At 53.3% G+C, this 21,291-nt stretch overlaps 1 protein-coding gene and 1 long non-coding RNA gene across 6 annotated transcripts; one reads left to right on the top strand and one right to left on the bottom strand.

Moving 5' to 3' along the window:
• Positions 1–275: 275 nt before the first annotated feature.
• On the bottom strand, positions 276–18,623 carry L3MBTL2 (L3MBTL histone methyl-lysine binding protein 2). Of its 4 annotated transcripts, none has more exons than XR_015164542.1 (18): positions 18,417–18,623; positions 16,482–16,722; positions 14,817–14,950; positions 11,658–11,781; positions 10,735–10,814; positions 9,300–9,417; positions 8,775–8,909; positions 8,422–8,510; positions 6,977–7,208; positions 6,375–6,451; positions 6,100–6,204; positions 5,136–5,283; positions 4,682–4,764; positions 4,143–4,377; positions 3,876–3,930; positions 3,569–3,634; positions 2,611–2,727; positions 276–2,205 (listed from the first exon to the last, which is right to left on the bottom strand). XR_015164542.1 is itself a non-coding variant. In XM_086403016.1 (17 exons), the coding sequence occupies exons 1-17, from the start codon at positions 18,426–18,428 to the stop codon at positions 2,093–2,095; spliced, it is 2,109 nt and encodes a 702-aa protein (XP_086259142.1). In that variant the 5' UTR covers positions 18,429–18,623; the 3' UTR covers positions 276–2,092. The 4 variants fall into 4 exon arrangements, 2 of the variants coding, with proteins under 2 accessions (XP_086259142.1, XP_086259141.1); XR_015164541.1 differs by having other exon boundaries at positions 18,526–18,623; XM_086403016.1 differs by lacking the exon at positions 3,876–3,930.
• LOC147373141 (uncharacterized) lies at positions 10,767–19,232 on the top strand. Of its 2 annotated transcripts, XR_015164558.1 has the most exons (3): positions 10,767–11,503; positions 14,013–14,123; positions 18,217–19,232. It is a non-coding gene; the product is annotated as an uncharacterized LOC147373141 (long non-coding RNA). The 2 variants fall into 2 exon arrangements; XR_015164557.1 differs by lacking the exons at positions 10,767–11,503; positions 14,013–14,123 and adding an exon at positions 16,718–16,855.
• The last annotated feature ends 2,059 nt before the right edge of the window (positions 19,233–21,291 follow it).

The following is a 21,291-nucleotide window of genomic DNA, read 5'->3' as shown; positions in this document are numbered from 1 at the left end:
AATGGAGGGACAAGGTTCATTCTGTGCCTTGAGCTAAAATGTCCTGGAGGTCAACACTTCCGTCTGTGACCGACTAACCTCTAGGTCCCAGGGACATGAAGACACGGGCTGGGCCTTTGGGGAGCCCGGGGTCCTGGGAGGGGAGTGGCAGGGACAGATAACATAGCATACTGCTGTGGAGACGTGCTGTTCTGCACTCTTCACGGGTGAACTCTCCCCGTCTCTGTAACCGACCTGGTGGGGTGGTGTCTCAGAAGGAACACTGACAGACTGACTGCAGCAAGAAAGGGATTTAATCGTCTCATAGGATTTAGGTGTGGGAAGCCCATCTGGGGCTGTAACGGTGGCTAAACTTGTCCTCTAGCCCTGCCTGCTGCACCCAAGCATCAAGTTGTGGGCATCAACTTCTTCACTTAGGAAGAAGCAAAACTGAAAGCCAAACAAGTCCCATCGCCCCAGAAGCTCTTCAGGCAGAACTTGATCCTTTAAGGGCAAGAGCATAGGGGAAAATGATTCTTCTCAGCTGGGCAAGTCACCCTCAACAAAGGCCAGCGATGAGAGCAGGCTGTGGAACTGCAAGCCACTGTTGGCCACCTTCCTCCAATGACCCACCCATCAATGTGAGGTGGGGTGAGGGGAGGCACAGCCCCTGTCACATTTAGGGGAGTTCAGGCTGCAAGAGCGTCGTTTCTATTCCACGTGAGCCTGCACAGTGCCTTTAGGAAAGGACAAATGATCTGGTTCTCTCTGAACTGAAATTGGCTCCCTTTGGGCTGGTTGCCCATCTCTGGGATGACACCCAACAGCAGAGTCCTCAACACACCCAAGGTCAGCACCCCATCAGGCAAGCATGGGCCGTGGCAGCTATTACAGGGGAACACAGGGACACACTTAGCCATGCTGTCTCTACTCAAACACGCGGAAGGAAAAAGAAGGGCTGAGGACAGCAGCCTGTTACCACTTAGGTCCCAGGTCTCCTGAAGAGAGGGTGAGTCAGAGGGAGAAGACAGCTTCAAAGGAGACTTAACTGCGGAGCAGAAGCAGCTGAAATGTGGGCAGACACCAGGTGAAATTCTAGAATGTACTTTCAGAGGAGCAGCGGAATCAAAATATATTATGGAGTTAAGGACATGCACGGTGAGGAAAAGGACCAAGAAGTACATCCCTGCCTCCAGGAGCTCCTCCAGGGCCACGTCCCAGCAGGGCCAGCCACCCCCGTGTCGAGGCCCTGAGACTTCCTGGCAAGGCCAGACCTGCTCTTGGCTACAGAAAGGGGGAGAGGAGGACGGGTCCCGTCCAGCTGGGCTCCAGAGTGGCAAGTTCAACACTGGGGGCACCTTCTCTCGGGGACACTTGCATGCTTGTGCACACGCATGTGCATACACCCACACCCACACCCACCCCCCACTCCCATGGCACAGGGACTGGTGTGGTCTCCCCGACCTGAGGCCCTGGAAAGCTCCCTTTCCCAGGGAGCAGACCTTATCTCTGCTCCTCTTGGAAATGGAGTCAGTACTCATGCCAAGGGAAAACAGATCAAGGCCACCTCACAAGTCACCAGGACCTACATGCTGGTCACTGCTGCTCAGCTGCCTGCCAGAGCTGGGCACCAGCACAGGGCTCCGCAACCTCCTGGGGGTGCCAGGAGGAGCAGAGCCCCAACCGAGGCAGGAGGGGCCATTCCGCATGGAGTCTGGGACAGAGGCTGTACCCCTCACACCACTCACGTCCATCAGGTGACCGTCTGTCCCCACCTCGAGACCTGCTCGGGCCTAACCACTAGCCAGCTTGTCTCCCGTGTGTAGCCCCCGCCCTGGCAATGGAGCAGTGTTGGGGGAGTGGAGGGGACTAGTGTGGAAGAGCTTCAGGAACTCGAGCTGGAGAGGGAGCTGCTCGCAGGCAGCCCCCGTCACATGGCCTTGCTGGAGAGGAGGCCAGAGGCTAGAGGAGACCCTGGCTGCTCCTTGGGTCCCCGGTCCCCACAGTACCAGGCAAAATTTATGCAAAAAGGCTCAGTCTCCAAAGTAAAGCAGGTTGGCGTGGTGGCAAGAGAGGCGCCCTAGGCTGGCTTCTGACTGGCAGCGAGGAAGGCTCAGTCGTCCGTCTCCTGTTTGATGTTCTCGACGGGTACTGGCAGCTCTGGACTCAGAGCCTTGTCAGCTGTGGCCACGTCCAGGTGCTCTTCCTTCACACGCACGGTGATGACTGAAGAGGGAGAGAGGTGCGGGGCAAGGAGGAGAGAGCATGGAGCTCAGGATGCAAGGAACTGGGCTTCCTACAGACAGGGGCCCTTGGGTGTGGTGGGGAGAGCCCCTTCCCATCTGTGGGGCAGACAGCAGCCAAGGCCTAGGGCCCTGTCCCACCAGCCTGGCAGGCAGCCCACCCTGCTAAGGGCTGGGACTGGGGGTGGAGAGGGCCAGGCTGGTGCTTGGCTCCATTCAGAGCTGGGGGGGTGGTGTCTGGGAAGCCCTCCAGGCCCAGTGGTCTGAGAGAGGTTTCTCAGTGCCCAGAAAATGCCCTTTAAGCCTGACTCTGCTCTTCTGTGCCAGGTTGGAAAGGAGGCGACCGGCCTCTGAGCAGGGAGCCGCCTGCCGGCCCCCGGAGGCTTACTCTCATCAGGGGCGGGCTCCGACGGGGCCTTCGCCGCTGCCTGCAGGTCCTCCTCCAGCAGTGCCTTCTTGGACCCCTGTCTGAGGGGCCGCGTCTTGGCCGGTGGTATTCTTTTTCCTTGGAATAAAAACAGAATTCAACCCAGGCGAGGGCTGTATCCACATGAAACAGCGGTCAGGCAGCCCAGCAGAGGGGTAGGTGCCAGCCGGGGAGGACGGAGGCCCAGCTCTGACCTCAACCCTCAGGGCTGTGTGTCCGAGGCGCAGAGCTTCTCCCCAGTAAGAGGTTAGTGCCCCCACCCCGCCACGGTAGTTAAGCTTCCTGTTTCTGCTCCTCACTGTCTTCACTTCTACACCGTGCCTTTCCCAGCCCTGATTCGGAACGGCACAGGATCCTGCCACTCAAACCACACCACACCCTCACAGGATCTTAACCCTGCCCAGGGACCGCATCTGTTTCCTTTCTGTTCCCTTTCGGGACATCCTCTCTTCTGCGGAGACCACATTGGGGAGCCCAGCTCACTGCAGCTCAGCCTGGGGCCTGTGAGGTTGGGCCGGCCTGTGAGAGGTTCCCAAGCCCGGTGGTTACCCTTGCTCCCTCCCTCTGGGGATCATGAGAGAATGCCTTCCGTCTGTTGGCTCTTACATCTTTTACTTTCATACACCACAGCTGCACAAGGCCTCAGAGACCAGGCCACCCCCGACCCCTGCTCCAACCTATATAGTCTCTTGTGTCTTTTCCTCAGCATCCTGACCACTGCCAGAGACCAGAAGACTCCCTAACTGTGCTGTGGGTCCCTAAGACACAGGGTGATGGATGGGTGCATGGGGCAAGGGGCAAAGGAGAGGTGGGAATATGAAGAGTGTGACTGATCTGCGTAGTGATCCCCTGCCCAGGGGCACAGGCTCAGGTGATCCCAGGTCCCACCCCAGCCGGGCAGCTTTAGAGCATCACTTACGTTTCTTCCCAAACTGTTTCTTTTTCTTCTTTGTGGCCTCTTTGGCTTTCAGAGGTGTGGTGGGCTCTGTTGTTGAAAGACATGGACATGAGGTGAGAAGAGAGTTCTGAGAGGACATAGGCTGCAGGCACGTCCCGAGACCCCTGCCCACCCCTCACGGGCCTCCCTTACACAGGGGACGCCCCTGAAGGAAAGCCAGAGCTGGGCCATGAGAACGGGGAGGGGGTTGCGGGGAGGGACTGGATGACAGCTGTCCCTTCTTCCCACCCGCATCACCAGGGTGCTTAGAGGGGCCTGGGGGATTTACCTGGTGCACAAGGGCACGAGCATATGACAGAGTGGGCAAGGTCAAGGAAGGAGCTCTGCAGGCCAGAGGGAGAGGGAGACAGAGAAGTCAGGAGCAGGAGGGGAGACCAGGGCCACTCTCTCCCTAGAAGTGGTCCAGGAGATGCTCAATCTCATGCCAGAGGGCCAAAGGTGGGCATGCGGCATGGGGGGTGGGGTGGAGGGTGGTTGGCAGGAAGGAAAATGAAAAGGAAAGTCAAGAGCCCCTCAGGGCCAGGAGAGCCCAGACCTGTGGCCACAGGTGGCTGGAGCTGGTAGCCGGTGAGCTCACACCAGCCAACAGGGTAGATGTCTGGGGACTCGCAGTCCACCCACTGGTCGTACTCGCTGTCCCAGCCATCGAAGTGGATGCTAAGGAGTCGGTGCACCACCCGCTTCACTGTGGCCACACAGATGAGCCGGGGCTCCATCAGGTCCACGGCCTCCAGCTTCATGCCCACCTTGAAGCCGTGGTTGGGGCAGTCCTGGGATGGGGATAAAGGCCAAACAAATCAGCTAGGTCCCCACCCTGGCGGGGCAGCCCTGGGTATGGGAGTGGGTCTGAGCCTGCCTGTGGGGGCAGGGTCCTCAGACCAGGAACCCCTCTGCACTGTGATCCCAGGCACCAGCCCCTCTGGGAAAGGGACTGGCTGACTGTTCAGCACGCATCCGCATCCATCAGAGTTTGGACTTGTCCCCGAAACAGCTGATCTTAGCAGCAGGGACTCGAGAGGAGAAGGGGTTGGAACCGCCACCTTGGGTGGTAGTGGGCAGGGTTGGTCTATTCACCATGTTGAAGAGTCTCGATGGAGCTGCCTTTGCCTTGGTCTTCTCCAAGTAGGCCTCCCAGCTGAAAGTGTGAGCCTCGTACCCTGGAGTGGAAGGCGGAGATGAGGGAGGGAGGGAGGTGAGGGGGAGTCCCAGACAGCGCCAAAGGGGCTTCTGCAGCTCCATCAGGACTCAGCCCGAAGTTTCTCCAGCAACCTTCTTCCTTCCTGCCCAGGCTGGTACCTGCTCTAGGACCATGGTCCTGTAGTACAGGGTGCTCACTGCCCAAAGGGACAGGTGGGAGTTCTGCTCACCAAGCCACATGGGGCCATGGGGCCAAGGCAGCCCAGACTAAAGGCTAGTGGTGACCGTGGGGAGTGCTGTCACCTCTCCAGTCCACTCAGACTTCAACTCTGGGGGTCTGGCTTGGCCTGTGGCCTCAACCCTGCTCCCTCCAACTGTATGCCAGTCTTACCTTTCGGGGGTGTGAGCTCAATGTCGTTCTTCTGGCAGAAGTTGGCTGGGAAGATGGCGTGGGAGGAGGCGTGGTAACAGAACCAGTCGGAGCCATCTGTGGAGGGTCCCCCGTCTACACAGATCATCAGGTAACCATCCAGGAGGACCTAGTGGTGGTGGAGAAGGAAACAGAACCTGGTGTTCTAAACTGCACCCCCATTCCAGGGTGAGGTGACAGGACAGGGATAGGATGGAGCTGCTTTTCAGAGCACTCAGCACTCACGTAACCCATAACGGTAAAATCATCTAGCTTCCTCATGTGTGGTCTGTCATGTCAGACTCTGCAACCCCATGGACTGCAGCCCACCAAGCTCCTCTGTCCATGGCATTCTCCAGGCAAGAATACTGGAATGGGTTGCCATTTCCTGTCCCAGGGCATCTTCCTGACCCCCTCAGTGGACACCACATGCTGTGCCAGCAAGGACGCTGTCTGTCCTTTTGTCACTGTTCTCAGGGGTGAACAGGGGGCAGAGCCTGGAAGTTGGCTAGATGGACAAATCAGCGTGTCCCCAGGAGGGCCGAGGGGTGTGGCTGGCTCCTCAGGCTGCAGCAGTAACAGAGGTCTGCAGCAACACCAGCCCGGCTGAGGCATGGCAATGCCAGCCCCCAAAGGAGACAGCAGGCAGTGGCAGGAAGGCCTACACTTACCCCAGGACCAGGCTCAGGCCAGGTGTTCCGTAGCACCCACGGGTGGCTGGCCAGGGACTCGGCTAACCTGCCAGCTTGATGCCATGGCTGACACGCCTGGGCCAGCCCACAGGGTTGGCAAGCCTCCGACCCCCAACGAGAAAGCAGATTCCCAGCCAGGAGCTCAGTCTATGTGCCCGAAAACCAGGCCACTCGGGAGCAACCAGTAGGGGGCGCTCTGCCACCGCCCTGCCCGTAGGAAACGCTGCTGGAGGCGGGAGGGCACCCAGGCTCACCTTGCAGATGGTCGCCACACAGATGTTGCCCAGATTCAGGGGGTCGATCGCCTCCAGTTTCATCCCCTCCTCAAACCAGCCACCTTCTGTGTAGACAGCTCGAACCTTAAAGGAATGGGGCAGTTGGGCAATCTCTGGGCTGACCCGGGGAGGGGCGGGGAAGAGGCCTCAGCTGCCGTTGGCCTGGCAAGGAAATGGGGAGGGAAGGGAGAGCCGGGGCCTCAGGTCTGGAGTGGACCTGCAGCCAAGGGGCAGTGTCCAGGGCTGGGCCTCACCTTCTTGAACAAGTAAGGAACAGCGTCACAGTAGATCTTCCGGAAGGTGGGGTGGTGGGCCATGTCACTGCGCCTCTCTTTTAGGGAGATAGTGGAGGGAGGAAGGGAGAGAAGGAAGTTGAAGCTTCTAACATGACCATCTCCACGCCTCCCCCAGAATGTGGGGCTGCTCAGCAACCTCCCACCCGCACGGAGGAGCTCTCTGTCAGAACTATTCAGCCCTGAGGACCCAAACTCCTCCCACGTCGCAAGGAGAGGATGTGGCCTGGAACCTCTAGTTGCGAATTAACTTTTACCATTTCAGGTTGGAGAAGGAAATGGCAACCCACTCCAGTATTCTTGCTTGGAAAATTCCACAGACAGAGGAGCCTGGCAGGCTACAGTCCATGGGGTCACAAAGAGCTGGACATGACTGAGCAACTAACACACAGAACACACTTCAGGCTGAGTGTCCTTGGTCAAGTCACTCAACCCCTTGGGACACCTGGTCAAGTCCTGCCATCCTCAGGTAAAGATGACTGCCCCCATTACTCAGAGTAGTTGTGGGGTGCAGAGATGTGCCCCCCTGACCCAGGCCCATGCTGGCCAGGGACTCGGCTAACCTGAGAGCTTGATGCCGTGACCGACTCGCCTGGACCAGCCCACAGGGTGGATCAGGGGACTCCACATGTGGCACCAGAAATCGTCGTCACTGTCACCATCCTCATAGAGGAGCCGCAGGCGACCCCCGATGACTGTGTCCACCACAGCCATGCGGGTCCGGGACACTTGGGACTTGTCCACCACCTCCAGCCGCATGCCCTGCCGAAAGGGGTACTTCATGCTCTCCACCATCTGCAATGACATCAGAACACAGGCCTGCTGGGGTCGATCCCTCCCTCCCACTGTCCTGTCCTGTCCTGTCCTGTCCCTTGGGAGTAACCAGAGGATGGGACGGGGCAGGGGGCGGGAGGAAACGGGCAGAGGGGCCCCTCCTGCCGGCCAGGTTCCACCCTGGCTTCCAAGTCCCTGGGATGATAGAATATTTACAATGTGTGCACCAAAATGCCAGCAACTCATTGTGATGGGAATCATAGACTGCTTTTCAGATTAAGGAAACAGGTGCCCCAGGGAGGTCATGTGACTAACCTGGAGTCACACAGGGTCATTAGTGCCAGAGCTGAGCCACAAATCTCGTCCTGGGGTCCAGCTCTGAGCTCTTTCAGGGATCTGCACTCTGATCACGAGTCCCTCCCAGTGCTCTCTAGCTTCCGGCCCCTGCCAACAGCACTCACTCAACCAGCCTGGTGTTTATAAAGAACTGAGCACCCTTTGCCTCGATACCTCTAATTTCAGCCCTGGCCCCGCTGGGCTGCAGCTCTGAACGGCTCTCCTAGCACCTCAGCAGTAATGCCAGCCTCTTGGACACAGCCAAGGATAGTGATCAAGATCCCACAGCTGCTCTAGAGCCCCGGTGGTGGGGCCTGGGTGAAGAGACAGGTGGTTCTGTCTGCTGAGATTCTCGTGCTGTCCTGCCTGGGATAGAGGATGGTTATGGAAGTTCTGTGGCTTTTCTAGCACCAGGGCACTGTGGACTCAGGGAGAGCCATTCCAGTTTCTTAGTGGTGGTGGGGACAGAGCAGTGCAATTCCAAATCCTACCAGGAGGGGGAGAGTGCCAGATGGCCGTGCCTTGTATACAACAAGCACTTAATCAAATCTATCGAAAGCAGAGAGATCTCCTACACTGCAGGCAGGTTCTTTACCACTAGCGCCACCTGGGAAGCCCAGATGAATGAACGCTCCTGAAAATGCTGTGAGCAAAGGGAAGGATCTGGAAGAGCACGCCAGCAGACAAAGCAACGTGACCGATGAGGCTGGATCAGAGAAGGGAGGAAGCTAATGGTAGATGACGCCCACCACCCATACTTAGGGAATCTGGAGCTGCTCTGAGGGCTAACCCAAGGGGGTCTTAGAAAAAATACTCCAGTGAGCAGCACCAAGGACCAACAGAAGGGGAAAAGGGCAGGAGCAGACCAGTCAGGAGACCCCAGGGTGCTGTGCCAGACCTTGATATGGAAGTCCACAGGAAGTGTCCTGGAGCCCACCAGGCGTTTCATGAGGTAGCCCTTCCAGTCGGTGAACTTGGCATGGATGGCTGGGGAGACAGAGCAGAATCCTGAATACAGACTGCCACCACTCTGCTGACGGGTGCCAGTCTGCCCCAGAGAGCAGCAGAGGGCCTGAATAACGTATTTCTGCCTTCTCAGGCCGGCAATCCTGGACTCCCCAACCTGGATCTGCCCTGGGGCCTCTGGATGAGGGAGGAGAGGGAGCGAAGAGGCAGGAGGGCTCTGGGCTGTTCTGACTTCTCCCAGGGGGCCCACAGGAACCAGGACGGGGAGCACTCTCATCAACTCACTCCGCGGGGGCACCAGGATCTTGCTGTTGATGGCACACCAGCCGATGGGGTGGACATCCACAGTCCCCAGGTTGCACCAGAAGTCATGGCTGGCATCATTTTCAAAGCCTTCATACCGGAGCAGCACCCGGTACCCTGAGCAGGAGGAAGGGGAGATGAACTCTTAGGCCTTCTCACTTCTCCAGCCTAAACCAGGCTGCCTACTCCAAGAACCCCTTCTACAACAGCCAGAGCGAAAACAAACCCCTGCCATGTACCTGGAAAGCAGTATGGCACAGCAGGGGGAGTAATTTTCTATGGCCTGATCAACCCCGGAATGAACTTCAAAATGGGAGTTTCCAAACTCGCCAAGCTCTGTGGTCCCCTCTAAGGTAGGTAGCATGAAAGCATAGCAAGGAGGGAGAACGAAACTCCAGTGGGCGGGATTTTTTGTTTTATGAAGCTGATGTCTGCTCCGACTCTACCTGTCCATCTGGAGATGTCGCCCCCAGCCCCTGACCCTGCCTTGGCCGGAGGAGCACCCACCTGCAGCCTGGATGACCGAGGCAATCCAATATACCCGGCTGGGGAGCACGGCGTCACTGTTGAGTACCTCCACCTTCATTCCCTTCATCACATCCTCCCACTGGTCATAGAGTGGGACCTGCGTGGGGGTGAGAGGGTTCAAGGGGACAGTGAGCCACTGGGTGGGCAGAGGAGAGTGGCTGGCCGCAGGGCCTCACAAAACACCGTATCCTCTCCTTTGCCCCTCGGTGTTTCCCCTCACTGTGTGTGGAAGGCCAGGCCCAGGACCAGGGAGGAAGCGATGAACGGATGCGCCCGCCTCTGTGAAGAGCCTAGTCGGCATGGGAGTCGGGGTGTCAGACAGCTCTGCTAATCTCACAGGCCTGGCTCCTAGTTGTCACCCTCTGGCACATCACACCTGTGCCAGCAGACACCTAGTGGCTTCCCACTCTCACTGCGTAACAGGCGCTTCTGAGACACAAACAGCGCTCCTTCAATCGCCATACTGGGTGGTTGGATTTCTCTCGTGGTACAGTGGGTAAGAATCTGCCTGCCAGTGCAGGGGATGTGAGCTCAATCCCTGGTCAGGGACTAAGCACCCACAAGCCAAGGGGCAACTAAGCCCTTGTGCCGTAACGAGGAGCCCCTGTGCTCCGCAGCAAAGACCCAATGCAACCAAAATAAACAGGCCTTCTCCAGATTTCCTGGGGTTTAGGAAATTGGCTTGAAAGACGAAGAGAGCCCCCTCGGCTTCTCTCTGCACCTGTGGGGGACCACTGCTCAGGCCTGCACTCCAAGCCCAGCCCTCCAGGTCTCAGCCTTGGCCGCTTCTCAGTGACAGCGGGGCTTCCCAGGTGGCTCAGTGGTAAAGAATCTGCCTGCCAATGCAGGGTTCGACCCCTGAGTTGGGAAGATCTCCTAGAGGAGGAGATGACAACCCACTCTAGTGTTCTTGCTGGGAAAACTCCATGGATGGAAGAGCCTGACGGGCTATAGTCCACGGGGTCTCAAGGAATCGGATACAACTTAGGCACTGACAGGAAGCCTTTAGCAGAAGGGGTTCCAGGAGGCACCCATATCTGCCTCCCAGGAGCCAATGGGCCGGGGGCAGTTCACAAGCACCAAGCTGTCAACAGGAAAGCACTAAAGATGGGGGAAAAGAGAAAGGGATTCTCACAGTTGGCTCTGGATACCAGAACACAAAGTGCCATTATGTGAATAAGCCTAGGGGGCGACCTCCGAGGGGCGTGCTCGAAGCCCTCGGTGAGGGTCTGTGGGAGGACTTGGTGAAGAACAAGTGGACAGAAACGGTGAATTGGAGCGAGTGGCAAAGCCAGGCTTCGAGCACCCAGACTTCAGGCTGTTCCCTCCCGGAGCCGAAGCGGTAAGCCAGGTGGGTGAGCCGGCGGCAGCGCCCGGGCCCTGCCCTCCCTCCCCTCGTGCCCAAGGCACTCACATGCTTAAAGCAGCTGACAGGAGCAGCCTTGTAACTGTGATCCTTCAGGAACTTCCCCCAGTCGAAACCCAAGACCAGCGCTGCAGAGCCAAGAGGACCAGAGTTGAGGGGTCGACCGACGCGGGGAGCTCTCGCAGCAGCCACTCCAGGAACCCAGGCGGCCCCGAGGACTGGGAGCAGCCAGGGCCCGCCCCATACCTGCCCCAGCAGTGGCCACCGCAGGAACCCGGGCCTGGGGAGCGGAAACACAGGCCCCTTCCTGCCGTGCAGCCCGGGCCCACCCCATACCTGCCTCAGCAGTGGCCATCGGGATGGGACGGGGAGGACCTCATCCAGAGGCTGCCAGACTCTCAGTCAAGGAAGCTCTCAGAGGGAAACGTCTGATCTTTCTCCCCAGGAGAAAAGACCCTCTGGCTTAAATTCCTCAGACCGCCCCCAACCTCTCATTGGCCACAGCCAATCTAGATGGGTGGGAGGCACACACACCACAGCCCCTCCTGCCCTGATCTGGGAGCTGTGTCAGACCACCTAGTGCATAGCTTCCAGTCTTCATTTATTTAGAAACAGCTACTCATGCTGAGAGAGAGAAGTTCCTGATCCCATCACCCTTCTTCACAGGAGATCTAGGTCTCCACTGCCCCAGGGAAATAAAAGCCAGAGGGCTACAGGCAATGCTAAACAGAGGAAGCTAACTCTTGGCTTTTAAGAGCTCAAGAGAAGAGTGAGAGTGATTGAAGGATCTCCTGGGCCATCTCACAGTTACTCCCAGGTGAGGAAGATGACATCTAAAGTGAGCCTGGGCTGGCCCTTTCTAGCTGGCCCCCTTCTCCAATCCTGGCTCCTAGGGAGCACCCCCGCCTCACCTGCCGAGTCCTGGCATCACACCCCACCGGCTTCCTGAGCACCAGTCCCCACAGACTTACCGTCCTGCCCGGTTGGGGTCCCATCGGCGAGCTGTCCTGTCCCCTGGGAGTGGAGGAAGGCTCCAATTTTGGCAGACCAGGCAGCTTTGTGCAGGACTTTGGCCTTCTTGGTAGGTGGTTTTCCCTGGAGGGAGGAGAGCCTGTCTGTAGCCTAAAGGCTGATAACATGGCTCTGGATTTGGACTGCCCTGGTAACCTCTTTGGGACTCCAGGTTCTTCACTTGTAAATCAAGATGATAACAATTATAATGCTTAGCTCAGTGGGGAGTTGCAAGGGTGAGGGTCACACATTGTGCTGAACTCTGGAAGCACTTAGCCATTGTTCACCTGCTGGGGCGGGGGTTGGCAGAGCCAGAGGGCAGGGAGGGATACATTTTCCATCTTTTAAGCCCTGCTACTGCCAGGAACTTCTTGCTGGTGGCCAAAGCTCTCAGCCTTCTCCTTCCCCTGGTGCTCCTATAGGTTTATGGCAGAGACGGGGCTTCAGGAGGCTCATGAACTGAACAGAGTTTATGAGGTGCTCAAAGGTGTCCTACCCCAGAGTGAAAGGCCACTGAACTGTGTGTTAGTCGCTTAGTCGTTTCCGACTCTTTGAGACCCACGGACTGTAGCCCGCCAGGCTCCTCTGTCCATGGGATTTTTCTCCAGGCAAGTATACTGGAATGGGTTGCCATTTCCTCTCCAGGGGATTTTCCAGACCCAGGGATCGAGCCCAGGTCTCCTGCATCAGAGGCAGATTCTTTACAATCTAAGCTAGAAGGAAAACCTGGTCGGTAATTTGTAGCTTAAGCACTGATCAGAGAGGCCCAGAGACTTTATTAGAGATCAATGACTGGGGGAGAATGGATAGACGCATATGTATGGCTGAATCCCTTTGCTGTTCACCCGAAACTATCGTAACATTGTTAATCGGCTATGTTGTTATTTAGTCACTCAGTTGTGTCCGACTCATTTGCAACCTCATGGACTGTAGCCCATCAGGCTCCTCTGTCCATGGGATTTCCCAGGCAAGAAGACTGGAGTGGGTTGCCATTCCCTCCTCCAGGGGATCTTCCTGACCCAGGGATAAAACCCACCTCTCTTGCACTGGCAGGCAGATTCTTTACCACTGAGCTGCAAAGGAAGCTACTGTAATACAAAGTAAAAAGTTAAAAAAAAAAAAAAAGAGATCAGTGAACTAGAAATGTGGGTTTAGGGAGTTCCCTGCTTGTCTAGTGGTTAGGATCTGGCACTTTCACTGCCATGGACAGGGTTCAATCCCTGGTCGGGGAACTGAGATCCTGCAAGCCAAGTGGCACAGCCAAAATTCAAAATAAAAAAATGTGGGTTTAAGTTCCAAAATCACTGCAGATGGTGACTGCAGCCATGAAACAAAAAGACACTCCTTGGAAGAAAAGCTATGACCAGCCTAGACAGCATATTAAAAAGCAGAGACATGTCTCTTTGCCAACAAAGGTCCATCTAGTCAAGGCTATGATTTTTCCAGTAGTCATGTATGAATGTGAGAGTTGGACTATAAAAAAAAGCTGAGTGCTGAAGAATTGATGCTTTTGAATTGTGCTGGAGAAGACTCTTGAGAGTCCCTTGGACTGCAAGGAGATCCAACCAGTCCATCCTAAAGGAAATCAGTCCTGAATGTTCATTGGAAGGACTGATGCTGAAGCTGAAACTCCAATACTTTGGCCACCTAATGCGAAGAACTGACTCCTTTGAAAAGACCCTGATGCTGGGAAAGATTGAAGGTGGGAGGAGAAGGGGACGACAAAGGATGAGATAGTTGGATGGCATTACCAACTCAATGGACATTAGTTTGAGTAAACTCCAGGAGTTAGTGATGGACAGAGAGGCCTGGCGTGCTGCAGTCCACGGGGTCGCAAAGAGTCAGACACGACTGAGCGACTGAATTGAACTGAAGTTCCACACAGATCTGGCGCCAAATCCTGGCTCTTCAATTTTATTTGTGTACCTCTGAGTAAGTTAGTAAAAATTTTTGAGGCTTTGAAATAGTAATCTTTAAAAATTCATTTTTTAGGAATCACTGGTTAGACTGAGGGTGCCAAGCCCTTCTCAAGTATCCCCAGACTGTAGTTAATAACAATGTTATTATTAGCTCCCTGGGAAGGACTTTCTTATGCCTTGACTAAAAGCTGCAAAGTGAGGGAGACAACAGTAGCTGTCTCACGAGTGAGAGAGAACATGCACGAGGCTCTAACTAGAAGAGCTGGGCTGAGACCCACAATAAACATCAGGCTTCACAGGACAATCACCTAGGGTGCTCATTAAAGCCTCCTATGTCTAGGCTGTGCTCCCTCCCAATTAAACTAGAATCTTCATGATATTTTTGAAACTTTCCAGGTGACCCCTACGTGTAGTCAAGTTTGCAAACCAGTGTAGTGAAGACACAAGGCCAGGCTCCTGAGATGAGGCTCCAGTCTCAGCTCTGTCCTCTTCCTACAGAGCCCACAGGTAAATCATTCTTCCTCTCGGGACCTCAGCACACTTGTCAATTAGTATGTGGGTTAGACAACACATCTCCAAGAATCCTCCCCCTTCTCAGAGTTCTACAAATGTCAAAAGTAGAGGCTGGTAAGACTAGTTGGTAATACTAACTAGAGGTTGGTAAGACTCTAGGCAGCTGCCTGTGGAATGGAGTCAGAGTCAAGGCACCATCTTCTCAAACACCCCATGGCCGGAGAAGCTTGTGGCCCATTTCCCAGCTTCCTTTCAGAGCATTTGTAAAAGTGCAACAGGAAGGCATGGGTGTCAGACTCCCCCCCGAGTTCTTGTTTATAACTTATTGAGGGCAGCGGTTGCCTGGCGGCCCAGTGGTTTGGACTCTGCGCTTCCACTGCAGGGAGCATGTGTTCCATCCCTGGAGCTGAGATTCCCACATGCCATGCAGCACAGCCAAAAAGAGAACTTTCTGAGAACACATCAGACCCTGAGGGTTGAGGGTTGGGGGTGAAGGGTAGCTCCATGAATCTGCAACTTATTGAGCTCCAGAAATGGGTGCATAAGAAATACCAGGCCGTTTATAACCTCAGAGAGCCACAAGCAACGTCCTGCCCAAGCCCTCTGGGCCCCTCGGCAGCACAGGTAGTGGTTCCTGACTCAGCACCCAGGGCCCCAGGAAGGGTCTTCCACGTCACTGCCTCTCACCTGTAATCTTGCCAAGATACTGGCTTTCTTGGAGTTGGAGGAGTAGCTCCTGGAACAGGAGACGCTGCAGAATCTCTTGGTCTTGGAGAAGAAGGCTTCCCTGGTACCCACGATCCCACACATCTCACAGACAGCTGGGAAGAGAATTTAGCACGTGACTCCCTCGATCATCACCCCAATTCAAACAAAATGATGGGCCCTTCAAACCTGGGGCACTGTATTAACCCCCTAAGGCTGACAGAGCTGGAATAGGAGGAAGCGGTTTGGGTGTGTACCCCTGAAGCTGTGTGGCATCCCTTGGCTGTGTGTCAGCAGTGGGGCTAAGGAGATCCCTGCGGACAACTGGGGAAAGTTTGCAAAGAGGAAAATGAGAAGACAAAAATGTAATTTCTGTGGGCCTGTTTTCTTCTCATCTCTAAAGAGGCTGAACTAGATCAATGTTTCATCCCTGATATCACATTAGAATCACCTGGAAAGCATTTAAAAATGCCCTGATTAGAATGACCTGCTCTGTGGTGGGACACAGACATCAGTGGTTATGAGAAGTTCCCCAGATGATTCTAATGTGTGGCCAGGTGAGTGCACCCCCAGACTAGATGGTCTCTAATAGTTCATTCTAGTTCTAAGATTCTAAGATAATGACTGGAAGAAGATAGAAGGGAGAAAAAAGAAAGGGGAAATAGGACTTCCCTGGTGGTACAGTGGCTAAGAATCTGCCTGCCAGTGCAGGAGAGGCGGATTTGATCCTTGGCCTGGGAAGATTACACGTGCCACAATGCAACTAAGCCCGTGCCCCACAACTACTGAGCCCATGTGCTGCAACTGCTGAAGCCTGTGCACCTACAGCCTGTGGTCCGTAATAAGAGAAGCCACCACAAGAAGCCCATATACCACAACGAAGTACCCCCATTTGCTACAACTAGAGAAAGCCTGCGTGCAGCAATGAAGACCCAGCGCAACCAACAGACACATAAATAATTTAATAAATAAAAATAAAAGGGGAGAGAGGAAGAGAAGACAGGATGAATGGAGAGGCAAAGAGTATTAGATGCTCCTCTTCTAAAGAGTAAAGGGACCAGGAAACAGGAGTGTCATCACAGACCATCTAACCTGCCTCTCTGCACAGGCAGTCCCCACACTGGAGGCCCTGACACACAGGTCCAGCAGCTATGCAAGCATCACACCTCTGAAGCCAACTGGCTTCTAGATGATTCACGGGGATTCTTATCTGCCCTCATCCTCTTACCTGGAGGTCACTTAATTCTGTATTTCCTTCCCTCTCACTTCCAACTCACGAGCTATTTCTTGTCCCTTCCCAGAGAGTAACCAGATCACATTAGGTGTCATATGTTCTCAAGACCCAGGCTTAGAAATCCACCAACTATTATTATTTACACAAACGCAAAAGCACCACCATGTTAATGACCGGCATCTAATATGTGCTGAATGAATATTAATTGTGAGAAAAGAATGAAATCACGACTTGAAATCAGACTGAAATGACCCTTGGGGATAGTTGGGGTGCCTCTGTCTCTCTCCCAGGTCCTTAGACATCAGATCAAAGAGCCCTTTACACCTGGACAGCTCCGCCCACCTGGCCTACATCTGCCTCTCCATCCATAGCCTCTGCAACCTCCCTATCTTCGGGGGACACTTTGAAGGCACCTGGCTCAGAACCACTGCCGTCCAAGGACCGGGGCGTCCCAGGGCTGAGCAGATGCAGCGGGGAGGTGGGCAGCTCCCCCGCTTCCCGATCCTCATGTTCCGCTTCACTTGACTCCTCAAGATAGGAGCTGCTCTCACTGCCCGCGCTGCTGTTGTAACTCCGGAAACTGTCATAGCCACCGAAGAGCTCCAGGTCATCGTCTTCCTCTTCCTCCTCCATCGGTTCTGAAGACGGAGTCTCCTAGGAAAAGGATGACACGAAGCAGGCAGAAGCAATCGTGGTTGGCTTACTGTAAGACAAGGGAAACTGCAAGTCTGCTATCAACTCCCTTTCCAGTTCTTAGTCAAGTCAATGCTTCTGGGCCGAGTGGCAGGTACAATCAAACACCCCTTTCGTAAACACCAGGATCTTTACTCTTGTTTATACATTTCTCAACTGCAAGTCGAAAGAATACCTTAGCCAGACAGAAACATGTATTAGGAATTCACCAGGGTCCTCTGCGGATTTACACGTGACGACATTTTACCACAATTCACACAGAACACAGTGATGTGAAAATAGTAATACTAAGCATGGTGCCTCGTGAAGACATTTGGAAAAGATGTATTTTAGAAACTCATTCTTCCCCCTTCAGCAGGTGTACACCAAAGTAATTTCAACTCAAAAACAATTTAAGTCAGATGAAAGTTAATTTGGGGCCCAGACTGCCCTAAAGAGGATTTGAGGAAATGACATACTAGCACTGTGGGAAATACCATAGCTTTGGACTCAGCCTTGATCCTAACTAGCTGTGGGTCCTTGGGCAAGTTGTTTAACCTGTCTGGGTCTCAATTTTCTCATCTATAAAACAAAAAAATATTTGGTTCAAAAGACGTGCAATGTAAAATGAGGTATTGTATATGAATCTCATGGCATGTAGCAGAAAAGGTGTGAAGCGTTTGGGCTCTAGGCCAAGACTCCAAAACCGGCCCTAGTATATGACCGGCAGCAGTTCAATCTCAGTGCCTCGGTTTCCCCATCTGTAAATGAGGACAGTTCCACCTATTTCATAGGCTTTGGGGGTTAATATGGGAAAGGCACTCAGAATGGTGACTTGCACACAGCAAGTACTCAATAAATGCTGGTGATCATTACTGGTTAAAAGCACAGGCTCTCAAGTCAGATATGCCGGAGTTGGAATCCAGGCTCTCCTACTTAGGGCTCTTGGTCTCTCCATCCGTCCAATGGCTGTAACGAGCCTTCTTTAGAGGGCTGCGATGAGCACCCAGGCACTATGTAAAGCCTAGTTCTGTTCCCAGGAGTCAGTGACAGCTCTAAAACTGGGAGTTATCATTCACACTCTACACTGATGATGATGATTCTTTACTCTTGTAGAGTGTTTGAGCAATTCCACTTTATATTTATACTACACATGCAAGTGTGCCAGAAACGAAATTCAAATATAAGGTGACCAGAAGCCAAATAATGAAAGGATGTATGGGTTACAGGTGGTGGGAAGAATGGAAAAAGCAAAACAGGGAGAGTTTTGGAACCTGACAGACTTAGCGCCCATCTCCTTCACTTTACAGCTGGGTGACCTTCCTGGGGAGAAGCACTACCCTCTCCAAGCCTCAGCTGCATGATCCATAAAAAACAGACAATAACACAGGGCTTGTAATTGTGGGAGATAACGAATGGGAACGCTCCAGATGCGGAGTGTTTATTAAACTTTAATCTTCCTTTACTTCCCACCAGGATGTGACAGGCCTCACAGACCCTAAAGACGCCACCATGAGACAAGGGGGAGAAGGAAGATTCAGGAGCTCTCATATTCTGAACCCAGTTCCTCTTCCCCCAGAGCAGTGAAGCTGTTCCTCCCTCAACCTCACTCGGACCCAGGAGAACGGGAGCAAAAGGCGACGCCAATCGCCTCTGGCCTTGCTCAGCCTAACTACCTGTTTATCCATTCTTCCATCCTCCACCCTCCAGGCGTCGCTCAAAGGCCCACCGAGCGAGGCTCTCGGGGTTCCCTTTCCCAGTCACGAGAAGTCCTCTCCCTCTCACCTCGACGCCCCGTGGCTTCTCCATGAGACCTAACACAGGTTCTTCAACCGTCACCAGGTGCAGGAAGCCATATTGGCCTCGCCGCTCTCCCGGAGCGCACTCATTGGCCGCCTCTCAGGGCCGAGGGCCAATCACGCTGCAGGAAAGAGGTAAAGCCGGTTCCGCGCTGGCCTGAGCCCCGCCTCCCCTGGAGGCGGGGAAGCCGCGGCTACTTATGTGACTTGTAGTTTCCTCTGGGCTGCGCGTGGAGGGGGTCGTTGCTATGGCGACGTGAAAATTTCCCCGCCCCAGACCTGCCCGGCCCGGGAGCACAGTTCTTGTTTCTCCACGGTAACCTCTTGCTATCACACCGACTCCGTTCTTCATTAAACAATTATTGAATACTTAAGAAGGTACTGTTCAGGCACCCTCCAGGAAAAACCTCGCCCTCTCCCTGATGAGAAATTAAATGTGCTCTAGTGCTGGGATGCCTAGCAGAGAGACTGTTCCCTGTTTAGGCAGAAACTGGAATACTCAACTCTTAGGTCCAATGGTATAAATGTCCCACATGCTCAAAATTCTGCAACACTCTACCTTGCATCACCATCTCCTGAAATAAATCTCAGATATGAGGCTCTCTGCCTCATTCTTTTGGGGTTTCCCACAACGGTCCTTACAGTTCTAGGTGCTGTAGTAGAGCTTTAAATTAAAAAAAGAAAAAAAATTCATTTATTTGTGCTGGGTTTTCCTTGCTGTGTGGACTTTAGTTGCAGAGAGGTGGGGGTAGGGTGGGGGCTACTCTTCCTTGCAATCCGTAGGCTTCTTATTGCCATGGACTCTCTTGTGCAGAGCGCCAGCTCTAGGGCGCAAGGTCATTAGTTGTGGCACACGGGCTTCATTGCTCCACAGCATGTGGGATCTTCCCGGACCAGGGATCAGAACCCTGTTTCCTACATTGGCAGGCGGATTGTTTACCACTGAGCCATCAAGGAAATTCTACCATGGAGCTGTACAAACATCTTAAATCAGGAACAATCAGTCACTGTTTCACAAATGAGGAAACAGTGGCACTTTGGGTTTAGACAGTTTTTAAGATCACATTTGATTGGAATTCAAGATTTATTCCAAATTCTTTGCCTATGCTATACTCTTAATTGAGAATCTAAATATAATAAGTAGGCCTTGACATGTGTTAAATATATTTCTAAATTTGAGGTCCACTAGATACATGTGAGTGGGCTTCCCTGATAGCTCAGTTGGTAAAGAATCCACGTGCAATGCAGGAGACCCCGGTTCAATTCCTGGGTTGGGAAAATCCCCTGGAGAAGGGTTAGGCTACCCACTCCAGTATTCTGGCCTAGAGAATTCCATGAACTGTATAGTCTGTGGGGTCGCAAAGAGTCGGACACGACTGAGCAACTTTCAGTTTCAGTTCAGATACATGTGAAAGTCTTTCTTAATTTGTTTTCTTCAAGACTTTCTACCTCCAGCCACATACCCACGTTGTCCACGAGTACTGTTGGTTCTGCCACCAAAAGGTATCCTATATTTTTAAAAACTATGTATTTTTTTATTTGACTACATCAGGTCTTAGTTGTGGTATGGGGGATCTTTAGTTGTGGCATGAAGGAGCTTTAGTTGAGGCATTTGAGTTCTTAACTGTGGCATGTGGGATCTAGTTCCCGAACCAGGGATCAATCCTGGGCCCCCTGCATTGAGATTGTGGAGTCTTAGCCAATAGACAACCAGGGAAGTTCCCAGACACAGAATTTAGAGGAGGAGGTAAAGGGCTCCAGTTGGCAGAAAGATGTAACCAGAAACCTTCAAAGATTTTTAAGGAAATAAGTAGATTGTTTAGATTTTGTTTTAAGAGCTCACTCTCTGGATGCTTCGTGGAGAGTGTGTTGGAGGTAGATCAAGGGAGCAGCAGGGGGCCAGTTAGAAGGCTCCTGTGCTGATCCAGGGGAGGGATGGTGGTGACTTGGACCAGGGCAGACTTAGAGGACTTGCAGAAAGGTAGAAGAATTTGAGAAGTATGTTGGAGGCAGTAATTAATTGTATGGAGTAGGTTTGGAAGAGGGTGGAATCCAGAATGACTTTGGGTAAATATGTCAGATGGGTTGACCATGTTCTGTAGTTGGTAAAAACTGTACAAGGAATAAGTGAGTTTGGGTGGTTGAATAGAGGGAATTAGGAGTTCTGCTTAGCCTGATATGCCTCCAAGAGGGCAAAAAGGTAGTGGAGTTCACCAGAGAGTCCTGAGTTAGAAATATAAACCCTGAAATTAAAAAAAAAAAAAATTATTCGGCTGCATTTGGTTTTAGTTGCAGCACGTGGGATCTTTTGTTGTGGCATATGGACTCTGTAACTGTGGTACATGGGCTCCAGAGTGCACAGGTTCGATAGTTCGGGCACGCTGGCTTAGTTGCTCTGTGGCATGTGGGATCTTAGTTCCCCAACCAGGGATCGAACCTGCATCCCTCAGGTTGGAAGGAGGATTCTTAATCACTGAGCCACCAGGGAAGTTTCCTCAACACTTTGCTGTTGCAGTTTTCAACAACCTCCCTTTAAGATGAAATCAGAGTCAGAGTCCCTAAATCCATCTTCTTTATGATGTATTATTTTTCACATCGCAATGGATATATCATCAACAGTAGAAGAAAGCAGAAACCTGAGCTTTCCAGTTTCATGGCATTTCCACAAAAGTACCCAGCTTTGGGGGAGGGAAGGAAGCTGAGGCAGGTCCCAGTGATGTGAACTGTTAGCCTAAGTTGAAATGGCAGTTAA

This window comes from Bos grunniens, chromosome 5, assembly GCF_055505025.1.
Source record: "Bos grunniens cultivar Pamir isolate PY7600 chromosome 5, Bosgru_T2T1.0, whole genome shotgun sequence".
Classification (NCBI taxonomy): domain Eukaryota; kingdom Metazoa; phylum Chordata; class Mammalia; order Artiodactyla; family Bovidae; genus Bos; species Bos grunniens.
This window is presented reverse-complemented; position numbering and strand designations above follow the sequence as displayed.

Excerpts from the sequence above, each read along its gene's own strand:
- L3MBTL2 (XM_086403015.1), bottom strand. The coding sequence starts at position 18,549 with ATGGAGAAGCCACGGGGCGTCGAG. Across the intron at positions 9,418-10,734 it reads CTGTCAGCTGCTTTAAGCAT|GTCCCACTCTATGACCAGTG; the intron begins GTGAGTGCCTTG and ends ACCCCCACGCAG. Across the intron at positions 2,728-3,568 it reads GAAACAGTTTGGGAAGAAAC|GAAAAAGAATACCACCGGCC; the intron begins GTAAGTGATGCT and ends TTTTATTCCAAG.